Source organism: Ambystoma mexicanum, chromosome 2p (genome assembly GCF_040938575.1).
Source record: "Ambystoma mexicanum isolate Mex_15411 chromosome 2p, UKY_AmexF1_1, whole genome shotgun sequence".
Taxonomy (NCBI): domain Eukaryota; kingdom Metazoa; phylum Chordata; class Amphibia; order Caudata; family Ambystomatidae; genus Ambystoma; species Ambystoma mexicanum.
This window is the reverse complement of record NC_090923.1, coordinates 630,551,792-630,564,023: the sequence shown is the minus strand read 5'-3', so window position 1 is coordinate 630,564,023 and position 12,232 is coordinate 630,551,792. Positions and strand designations below refer to the sequence as shown.

Sequence of the window (12,232 nt, the reverse complement as noted above, 5' to 3'; positions counted from 1 at the left end):
TATTTGGTGGCCTGTGTCTGATATACAAATAAAGAGGACCATTAGAGAATGTCCTACATGTGAACATGGGGAAAAAATGTGTTCTACACGCACCAATCCCATGATGGTCATGTTCATTGCAAACTTACCTTGGGAAAGAGTGGGATTAGACATTGTACGACCTGTTGGGAGTATGGGCTCTCAACTGTATTGCATAGTTTTCATAGATGTACTCACGAGATGGGTAGAAGTTGAAATTGTTCACAACATATGCAAAAGGAACATCGTTACATTTCTAGATGAGATTTTCAAAAGGGAAGGGTATCCCATTGTTATCATGAAGGATAATGGGGTAAAATCAGTTTCACAAGAAATGGAAGCATTCCTCAAAAGCAATGGATTTGAACATCAAACAAGTTTGGTGTATCACCCAGGAACTAATGGGGTGGTTGAGCACTTCAATAGGGTGATCAAAGAATGTATGAAGAGTGCTATATCAGTGGGCAAAGACTGCAAACAAGCAATAAATAACACAGTGGTTGCACAAAGGTTCACTCCACACTCAACCACAGGTGCGTCACCATTTGAACTACTCGGAGGCAGGAATCCCAATAACAGGGTCTGTCCCGCTGGGCTAGAGACAGCTGGTACATCTGGAAAGAGAAAGGATTAACGACAGACAAGAATATAACAAGTTGTTATTTGACACACGTAAGGCAACCATACAAGAGTACGTATAACTACCTTGCAACTGGAAATGTCAAACAAGGAAATGGTCACCCCATACAATATCATAGACATTCTCCATGGTGCTTTTAGGACAGCAGATGGGAGAGTGTGGAATAGCAAAAGGGTATGGAGATGGCACGGGTTAAATGTAGGTGAAACAAGTGAAATACATTGGAAGGTCATAGAAATAGAAGAGGCACTGAGACCAGAGTGAAGGGAATTTAAAGGCAAGAGAACAAAGATGAATTCAAGTAGAGTCAATTGTAGGCCTAGAAGAATGAGGCATACACCTCCGTTGTACGTGATTATGTAGAATAATGTGTGGTGCAGAAACAAAATCTCTTTTTATCTTAAACTAAACGTTCTGTTACATCCCATCTCATCTTCACATCAACCCCACTCGGCACTAATGTCTTTTGAAAGGGAGAGATGTGTGTGTGTGTGTGTGTGTAGTATTTGCATAGATGGTAGAACCAAGGGGCTTCAAGGTTCTAGAATGGAAAGGAAGAGTTGGGAGGTGAAGGAAGATGGGGTGCTGAACTGTTACTGGAGATGAACCTACCTTACGCCGCTACCTGCAGAGTCCAGTGCCATTCATTGCATGTGACTTTCAGGCACCTCTTAAATTGAACAGAGTCCACTTCTGCATTCAAGCATGTGATTCACAACATGGAAGAAGGAAGGCAGGAAGGCTTTAAGTTAATCGAAACAACTGGAATTGCTCGGGGCAACCTTCCTGACTTTCGTTTTTAAGCCTGACATGCCATTACACGAGGGGAAGACCATATGCAAATTAGGCTCGGTCCCACCCCAAAAACGACAGGTCAGCCTGAACTACTAGATCACATATCTTATGCAGGAGCCCGCAGGCAACCCCAGACATGCTGTGGCTTCATTGGGCATCATCAGTGAGGTTCACAAATGGGTCTGTGTGCACAGCAGTCTCAGGACCCAACTATCAATACTGATTTGCTTATAGCTAGTCCCCTTTTGCAACAGCACAGAGAGGCTAAAACAGTGGTGTGGAAGGTTGTCACGAGCAATGCTGTGGTGAAGATTAATTCTAAACCGTTCATCCCTAACGTTTTTTAATTTTAGTTTGTCTCCTTAAGTGAGAGGTGGCGGGCACAGACAGACTTGTGACCCTTGATTGCTGCGTCATAGGAAACCAAGTTTCATCTCACTGATGATGCCCAGCAAAGATGAAACGTGTCTGGGGTTGCTTGTGTTTCTGTGCAGAGGGAGACGAGGCCTAGAAGTTCAGGCTGGACGGCTGCCATTTGTGGCAGTGCAATACCGATTTGTATATAGTGGGTCCACTTCTGCAATGGTAGAGACAGGCTAAAAAAACAGTGTTATGGATGAATGCCCAGCGTAATGCCAGGGTTAAGATTAATACTTAACTTTCCATCCACCACATTTCAAGGTCATTGCAAGCATGCACTTAAATGTTCTTGAATCTAGGGCCCTGCATTCCCACTATTTCTGCTGTTTTAAAGTTTGTTGATGAATCCGGTGGCAAGTGTCAATCCAGGAGTGCGTGGCTGTCATGTAATGTGGGAGCAATTTATGAATGTATTTGGGATGTTTGGAGAAGTAGACAAAAAGTGGTTGTTCCTAAGAAGTTTAGAAACTCCCGCCCCCTCACACTATCTTCTCTTCAAAATAGAAAGAGGTACATCTTAGCATGTATATGCACTTCCATGTGTAGAAAGCGTCATCTTACTTTTATTATTTTGCAGATATCAATAGATATACTTCATTTGCAATAAACACACACCTTTGACAATTTGTACATTTTTGATAAGCTAAGTCAGCTAAAAGTAAAAAGTCATTTGAGACAAGAGAGTGGTCATACACCCTTGTCACAATCAAGGCTAGAGGAGGAGTCTACCTAGTCAGTGTAAATTCTAAAAGTAAAGATATTGGTTATGAGTAATAGAAAAGAAAAGTAGTGACCAAAATCAAGGCACCTCTTACCACTTAAGATGTAAACATAAGATAAGCAGAATTGCTGATGGTTCAAATCGATGTGATTTCTGGGAATACCAGTTGTCTCAATGGTAGAAAACCGTACTATGAAGAAGAGTGAATAAATAATATGGTACAGTGTAGAGTCATCTATGTGAATATCCCTGTGTACACTTACATCCAATTCCAGTAGTGTCACACAGGACATCTGCCAGTCAAGGAGATCTGTTTTATAAAGTAAAATTCACAAAAGAATCCAGAAACCCACTATCCAGTGATCAACTGCAAGTATACAAAGAAAGAAAAAGAAAATAGCATAAGCTTAAATACTCTTTGAAAAGATAAGAGGTACGACCAAGGAGCCAGCGTTGGCTCTATCCCTTACATCTTTGAAAGAGAAGATCGGCTGAGAAATGTTTGGAGAAGTACTCTTAGTGCATGAGGCATACAGCCTTGATCTTGATTCACAACTAGGGATGTAACGGTATTACGGTATACCGTTAAAGATACCGTGAACCACTTAATTGAACAATAATAACCGTCACATTGTTTATACCGGTATACCGTTCATAATGTTAAGTGTGCTTTTCAATCTGATTTGGAAAGGCTGCAGTAACCAAGTGCTGTACAGTCTTGGTCTTGCACTGTTTCTGCTAAGTAGTTTCAGGTTGAGCAGTTTTTAATGCCATTCCATAAAGCACACGTGCCTGACACAAAAGCAATATGTTAGCAATAGGAAGAATAAATACAGTGCCAAGAAGGAAGAGGGTTTTTTTTAAAGCGCTCATACAGCCTGCGGTCATCGAGGCGCTGTTAAAGAAATTGGTTTTGTTTATTTAGTTGCGTAATTGTTTTTGTCTTCGTTGCGTATTTATAACGCACTTAAGCACCCAGAGGTTTCTAAGCGCAGACCCAGGGATCGAACCTGTGTTGCTTCGTGTCGTCTTGCTTCCAAGGCACGCACGTTGCCGCTGAGCTATCCTCCCGGGACTTTGGGTTGGTGGCTTTGGGGTTTATATATTTATAATGGATAATGTTTTCTTAACATATGACAATGGGGGATTTGCCTGGTTCTTTCATTGAATTTACATATAATAAGTCACACTGAGAAATGTAATCATCTCTGTGGGTATTCCCTGCTGCCATACCAAAGGGTAACATGTCTGTGATTACTGAAAACCTTTTGGCCCGGAAGTAAACTAAAGGCTGTAACATAAAGAGAGAGTGTGTGTGCGTGTGTGTGTGTGTATGCGCACAAGCGTATACTACCATCAGACTCCATTGATCTGTGGCATGCAGATTATCAAGATGGCAACATGTTCATCTTCACCAGTAGCCAGTGGGGGGAGCTAAAAGCCTAAAGGACCATTTAAGAAAAGCTATTCAGTTTGCTTTGCCAGTTGCAGCAGGCCCCCCCCCCCCTTTCCACACATGTTTGTGTTTGGTGGAAGCAAGGGGTGGCATTTCAGTGGAAAGTATGTTGAAAAACCCAATTCTGGCCCTGGGTGCCTGGTTTTGTTTGTGATGATAAACCTGACAATTTATGACCTTTTAGAAAATATTTGTTAAGATTAGTTAACTGCACCTGCTATACCGCGATAACCATGATATACCGTCATTTGGCAAGAAGGTTGTTGTACCGTCATAAAACTAATACCGTGACACCCCTATTCACAACGGCTTTGGCTCGTTACAGATAAATAAATAAATAAACGCCACTGCACACCAATGGATGGTTCCGTTTCTGCCATTTGAGGTGCATTCTCATGGGCTGATTTTTGTAGTCCGATCTTTTAGGAGATCTAAATACATTATGGTGTGAAAGTCCATACTTTCTACTATATAAACTCTAGTGTTCTCTCACAGGGATATTTTGTAGCTGTGGACAAGATATCCTAAACCATAGATAGATGGAGGCGAGTGGAGGGGAGTGCCATTGATTAAAGCCATTCTAGGCCATATATGTTTGTAGTTTATTCTTAAGGGATGGAGGCGCTCTTGAGTTGCACAATGACTGTGTCCCATAACAGTTTTTTTAAAACTACAAGCACCTCTACGGAGGCCCAGAGTGCTAATAGCAATCAACCCACATTTGGAGGGGGTCAGGCGTGGAAACATTTGTGAGCCCTCGCTGAGGGCCTTGCTTCTCTCTGGCCTACCTTAGGCTTGGGCTGGTGGGCCACTTCTGCCCTGCCCATCCCTGTACACAGGGGTGATTGTTCTATTAACACCTCAGGGAGCACGGTTTGCCAGCCTCTTATGGATAAAGCTCCAGTGGAGTCGCTGGTCTTCGTTCAGAATTAGCAAAATCCTGGCAAAGACAAGGGGGAACCCTGAAAATAGGCGTCTGTGCATTGCTCTTGCACTGCTTCTATAGCCCTTTCCAGAGGGCATGGCAACGTAAGGCAATCACACATTCTGAATCCAAGTCCACTGCGGCCTTAATGATTGCTTTTGAGCACAAGGTAGCAATCTTGTATCATTTACATCATTATGCAACATTTAGTTTATTTATGCGCGCAATACTTGCTCGAGAACAGGTTAGCAGTCAAGGATCATTAATTGAGCTTGCAGAAATCGATAAACGTATTTACTATATTTTTGGTGTGCTTGTAACCGTGCATGCTGACTTTCCTGGATATTGTCCAGAAATCTGCAGCAACCTAATATTTGGTGTCTGGCTGCTTACTGGTTATTTTCCTGTCAGAAGAGCATGCAGCTTTATGACCTTCATAGAGAGTGATTAGGGGGACCATGCCGTGGGCTGATAACAGCCAGCTGCTATAGTTGATGTCACCTAAAGAACATTTCTACTAGTACTAACACCCCCTCCTCAAGTAGAGCTGTCAATATTGGCATAGTCTCTGAAGAGGGAACGGGGGGCTCTCTTGCCTTACACTGACTCCACTTCCAAATAGGTCAATGTTTGGCAGGACACACTGCTTTATAAGGGATCCTATCAAGCACTGATAGAGCCTCAAAGTGTTTAGGAGCCATTATTGACTAGTCTCACAATGGCCCTTTGAATGCATCTACCAAGCCTTACATGTGATTTATATAGGCCAGACCTAGTTAGAAAGTAGTGCAGTGGTGAACCAGTAAAATATTGGATACGTAATGGAAGAGAGGGTGAGGATTTGATGAGGGGGGGTTAGGTGATGGTGCCCCCTGTCTTTCCTTGGCTGCATGCATCGAGATGACCTAAATTGCGATCCCGGCCACCTGCTAAATGATATGGGGCCGATGAGAGGGTCTGGGGAGAATCGTAAATTCCCCCTCACAGCACAATACCTTTTCAAATAATTACAAACGGCTCAGCAGGTCCTTCAAGGCAGAAACTGCACTGTTAGACCCAGGCAGAGTTCAGCATATACAGGATATAGAATACGTATGGTTGCTACTTTTGTCAGGTCGGGGTTGCTGATACAGATTGTGAGTGCGCTCGCGTGCATATATACACACACACACACACACACACGCGCACACATACACACACACACACACACACACACACACGCATATACACACACACACACTCACATACAATGCTTACCTATATGGTAGTGAGTGGAGTAGAAAATGGAGCAGGAACCAAAGCAGCACTGACATCGAGCATGGGACCCAGAGCCTGGGCACGACATACCATGCTTGACTTGGACAAAACAAAGATGAGTGATGGGTCTTTTAAGCGCTTAGATTACAACCAAAGGAAACCGTGCACAATTCAATCAGATACACATGCACCCATACCTCAATTAGGCGCTTGCCAGTCCCTAAGAGGGACCAACCAGGATATTCAGCTGCAGACCCTTGTGGAAGACCCATGCCATGGGGGGGGTGATCTGGGGTACACAAACCCACAGTTAAAAAGAGGTGGTGTGGGGAGGTGGAGTAGTGGAGCAGTAAGTAGTGCAGAGAAAGGCTAACGTTTCAGGAGGAGATAGAGGTGCAGAAAGAACTGAAGGTGGAGGAGGTGAAAGTGCATAGAGAGCTGCAGGAGGAGGTGAACGGGTTGAGAGAGTGGAAGGTGCAGGAGGTGGGGTTGAAAAGTTAACTGGATGAGCAGGAGGAGAGGAGAAAATTAAAGTTGGAAGAAGAGAATATGGAGCAAGAGGAGCAGAAACGGAAGAAGCCGAATAAGGTGAAGACCAAGGAGGAGGTGGAAGAAAAGAGGTCTGAGATGGTGAGAACCAGGAAGGAGGAGAGAGAGCATCTGAGGTTAGAGGATGGCAAGATCACAGAGGAGGAGAGGGAGTTGAGGAGGTACAAAACAAGGAAGAGAAGAATGAAAGATGCAATCTCTGGAGAGGGGAAAAACCCCAGGATGTAGGGGCATTAACAGCCATAAAGATGGACAGTGCAAACGCATCAGATGTGTGGAGGAAGTGGGAAGAGGGACGTAGTCTAGGCCCAAGTCACGAGTTAGCGACAAGTTGGCGAGGTGATCTGATATGCTGACAGGCACTATGAGGCCCTGCTAGCTCACCTCATCTCTGATCGACTGCTGGCTTTTGCTGCATTCGACTTTGGAACTTCAACCTGCACTCCTACAACTCTTGAGTGATGCTATCCTGCCCATGGCATCCCCAGGAAAAGGCACACCAGCAACCACACCATCTCTCAGCTGATCTAGAAGACTGTGTGAAATTGGGTAGAGGCCAAGAGAGACTCTGAGGAGTCTTTTGAGACACTCGGACCTTTTGCCTTTCTGACCACCACTGAGTTGTACATAAACCCACATAAAGCTGTTTGAACATAGCTTCTGAGCTGCCACCCATATGGAGTTCACTTGGCTTCTCGACAGGAGTTTTAGTCAGTGCCCTTGAATTAACCGTCGACGTAGTGTTCCTTGACATCCTTGGCCATTATTGGCACTATTCATTATTTTTCTTGGTCACATTACCTTTTCTTTACTCAACCACACAGAAACTTGTAAGGGTCACTACCCCGCATTGACACCCGTTGTTGATGGTTACAAGCTACTAAAGGAGAGTCATTAAAGCAAGCCAGCGTTGGCATAAATGCCTTTGGGTCTTCATGCATTAGTTAAGTTACTTCCAGTGTCCTGCTAGTTCTATACTGGGCAGCAGAGCAGCACTCAATGTTCTGAATTCATATGATGGCTATAACATTTTAACTCCAACTTTTTCTATTTCAGGAAAATCCTGGTGTGGTGACCTGCTTGGAGCGACACTCATTTCAAAAGGGTGATTTTGTGACGTTATCAGAAATCCAAGGGATGAAGGAACTCAACGGCTGCAAGCCCATTGAGATCACCCGGGTGCTTGGTATGTACCTTTATGGGCTGTTGTGAGAGATCAGTGAGTAAATCCCTTGCCTGAGACGTTCCCAAGTTCAAGAAGCAGCCGGGCAGGCTCAGATGTTCTTTCTGCTAAGGTCTACCAACTGAGTATCATTGACTTGGGTGATAACCTCTTTTATTACAGTGCTTAAAATGGGAGAATAAAGGGCTGTGTAAACACGTGATGTTGTTGCTAGAAAACCAGAGAATGGAGACCGCATCCAACACACAAAGCGCAGTGTGACTAGCTTGATCGAATATCTAAATGCATCCTAGTTCACCCCTGGGGCCCAAGCCTTGCAATGTACATGCCATCTATTGTTGTTGGATCACTAAGGGCCTCATCACGAGTTGGGTGGTAGCCCTTAAATGCATCGATAACGCTATTACCACAGCATTGAAGGGCTGGCCCGATCACGCGTTTGGCAAATTGCCGACAGCTGTATTAGCGTGCAGTATTTGCGCCGAAAAAGCCCATGGGGAATGTGGATTTACCGTTAGTAGCCTAACCTGTGATCCGGCGCTAATAACGCTGGACCGGCTGGTGCTAACGCAATTACAGTTGGACGGTATTACCGCCGGGATACTGCCCAACTCGTGATGAGGCCCTAAATCATTTAATGGAGGTGGTTACCCACAAGTGTGTCCTACATCTTTAGTATGTATATAGCACAAACATAGCTAGAAAGCAGTGTAGCTCTGTAGAAAGGCAAATATGAGGTTTATAAATCAGTGAAACATCATGGCAGTCCCCTAGGATGACAGCAGGTGCTTTAAGGTCCCTGGAACACTGAGAGGCACTCCCTTAGCAGCAGGGTCTCCAGTGCCTTCCTGAACCAGTGTCTTCCTGAACCAGTGTTGGGAGTTATACAGATGTTGAGTGCAATGCACCACAGAATGAGAAGGTCTGTTTCTGGAATTTATTTTCCAGTCTTGTGATGTTTCGGCTTCTGGGGCTATGCTGTCCCCAGAAATGGCTAGCGTTTTGGGCACGGTAAGATGGCACTTCGGTGATGAAGCCTTGAGTCTACAGGCTGTTTTAAAGATGATCCAGGCTGCGATGGGCACCCAGCGAAGCTTTGCGAGTACGCAATAGGTGCAGTTGTTTTTCCTGCTGCCAGCGATTGGTCTAGCAGTGGCATGTGTCATTGCTTTGAATGGTATTAGGTGTGAGGCGGTGGCTTAAGAGTAGTGAGTTCCTTGCATACAGGTGTGATGTTACTAATGCTTGGATGGTGGTCCTAAAGTTAGAGGTGAAAGTACATTTTTTGTTTTTTTCAAGAGTGTTGTTGTGTTCTACTTTGTGGAGTTCCAGAACCATGCTGGTTCTGGAACATAAGGCAGTTGGTGAGAGCTTGGGCTGGGTGCCTGCTGCTCTCTGCAAGTGTTAGTTGTTTCCATGCAATTTGGGTCTTCTCTGTGGCGTGTTTTGAAAGATAGGATGCTTTTGAGGATAAAATGCAGCAATTTGCTGCTAGGGACGAGTTGCAGCATGAGCTCTTCAAAATTCCTGTCAGGAAGGCAGTATTAGATGAGTTGCAGTGGAACCCAAAAGTTTTGGTGGGGTTGAGCTATAGGTAGGTGCTTGACATGGTGGACTGGATAAGCGGTAGCCAGTGTTTCAGCCATAATATGTAGTGGGTGCAACTAACTTTAAGTACAATTGTGTACACTATCTTTATTGATGGGCTGAGCTGTCAGAGTTGCTGGGAGTTACTAGAGGCTTCCTATATAGATTAAACGACACTGGTGACAGGGGGAATCCTTGGGGAACCCCACTCTAGTCACAGATGAATTATGTGCCCACATAGATGTTGGCGATGTCTACCCGAGTGCCTTTATGATCGCGCAAAACTCCGAGGTATTGTGTATTATTTTTACACACACTTGGGGTATTTTTCTCTTTATAATAAATGTGCTTTAGCACCCTGAACCCTAAATCCTTGGTATAATGTTTTGCTACCTTTTTAGATGTTCCACTTGCCTTCTTGCAATGCTAGCTTTATCCTACAGTGAACGTGTTTACCCTCATTCCTTCCCATATTTTCTTTCCAACCTTCTTGTCTTGGTTCTTATCGCTGGATTTCAATTTTTTCTTCACTCTCATTTCTTTCTACTTTCTTCATTTTTACCAAACCCCTTCCCACGTCCTTGTCCCCAAAAGCACAACGCTCGATGCTAGCCCCATTTCCCATTATCAGACTAGCCGGGCAAGGGGCATTGTGACACAACTATACAGCCGCAATATTGTTGTAAATACCCTGGAGTAAATCTCAATGTCCATTGACAGATCAGCTGTGGAGCCATAGTAGTTGTCCGGGTAGCTTTATTGTGCATATGTAAGCATAAATCTAGTGGCACAGGAGACACCCACCGGCCATCCTCTCACATCCAGCTCAGGCCCCCAACTGACATTCATCGAACCTCATACATCACACTCCCTCTACATTCCCTGGACCTGTCCATCATCCATACACCAACATTCTATTAGCATTCATTCCGGGCCAGTGAGACTGAATAGGACCAACTCACATCATAACAAATATGTTATTACAATTTGATCATCATTTTTCCCACTACAGGCAAAATGTAATGTCACAACTCGCTCTTTATATATCGAATAATCGACCAGCAGCAGCATTGTATAAGGGTATTAAAAGGCCCAGGAGAGCTCTTTAACCAAGCACCGAACTTTGGACTGACTTCTAATATGGTTACAGTGTACATTTTGGTATGTTAATCTCTATGAAGAAACAGCAGGGAAAAATACACTTTTTGTCTTGTGTTTATCCAAAATAGCAATTTATTGGGAATGAATTTCCTTGAAAGTTTTAGACAAACTAGCATTTTACATAGTTCCCTAGTTCTAAAACTAGTCGGCCGTAGAATGGGCCGTGCCACAGGGATATCTATCGGCCGTAGAATGGGCCGTGCCACAGGGATATCTATTGGCCGTAGAATGGGCCGTGCCACAGGGATATCTATCGGCCGTAGAATGGGCCGTGCCACAGGGATATCTATCGGCCGTAGAATGGGCCGTGCCACAGGGATATCTATCGGCCGTAGAATGGGCCGTGCCACAGGGATATCTATTGGCTCAGGATTGATCCTCATGGCAGGGATTGGTCTCAGTGAGAATCGTCCTTAAAACACGGATGGGCCTCCTTTAGAGATGGCCTTGAGGCGTGATGGATCGGGGCTTGGGGATGGCTATAGAGAAGGGATGGGCCTTTGGTTAGGGAGGAGTCTCGGGCCGTATTGGCCATGAAATGAACATAGACCTTGGTGCAGGAATGGACCTCGAGGATGGACCTTCAGCCAGAGACGGGCTCAGTGTACGGTTCCGCCTTGGACAAGGGATATGATTTGGGCGAGGAACAGGGATGGGCCTTTGTTGAGGACAGGTCTAAAAATAATGTTTGGTGAGGTTGACTTTAAATGGGGAGAGAAGTAAAAGAGAGTCTCTCATGTGCATTGTGATGATGTCACAACTATAGCGTTATTACGATATCACCTACATGGTATAGCTTTATAACAATTACCAAACTAGTAGAACTTAATATTTAACATCATCAATAATTCTATTGAAGGAAAGCTTTTCTATGTAAGCTAATAGGGTCACTAGAAAACTCAAGTGCTATTAATCAATACTAGCTCTTGACTCCGTGTAACACTGGCCGACCCGCAGCAGGGTAATTTGGTAGCTGGAGTTGGAAGGCATCTCATGTATTCATTTATTTATTTGTAGAGCACCTTAGGCCCAAGGGCAAACGGGCGCTACACAAAACAAACCAGACGAACAGCACATCTAACAGAATAAAAGCAGGAAAAAAAACAAAAGCAGCATAGTCAATAAAAGACCAGAAAGCTAAAATACTAAAGTTAAAAAACAGACATGAGCAAATAAAAACAAGGTACAAACAATACAGCCTAAAATAAAACGAGGTTTCAATGCCTTCTTAAATGGAGTAAAAAAGATGACTCAGACTGCAAATGGGCCAGTAAGTGGTTCCATAAATCAGAGGCGAGAAAATTAAAAGAGTTTGCCGGCTCTCTCCAATTTATAGCGTGGTATAGCAAACAAATTCATCTGGCTGGACCTTAGAACCCTAGCATGCTGTTTCACTGATAGTGTCTGCTTTATGTAGCTATGGTTATAACCAAACAAACACTTGTCTGAGAGGGTAAGAAGCTAAAACTTTATCTGCTTTCTCGCAGAAAGTCAGTGTAAAGCCCGTCTGGCCTTGGTAA

At 44.2% G+C, this 12,232-nt stretch overlaps 1 protein-coding gene across 1 annotated transcript in view; it reads left to right on the top strand.

Annotated features, from left to right (window-relative positions):
• The window catches only part of UBA7 (ubiquitin like modifier activating enzyme 7), a 1,701,784-nt gene that overhangs the window by 215,780 nt on the left and 1,473,772 nt on the right, over window positions 1-12,232 (top strand). Inside the window, exon 7 of the mRNA XM_069644160.1 lies at window positions 7,838-7,967. Coding sequence (XP_069500261.1) covers window positions 7,838-7,967 — 130 coding nt within the window. The remainder of the gene's footprint in view (window positions 1-7,837; window positions 7,968-12,232) is intronic.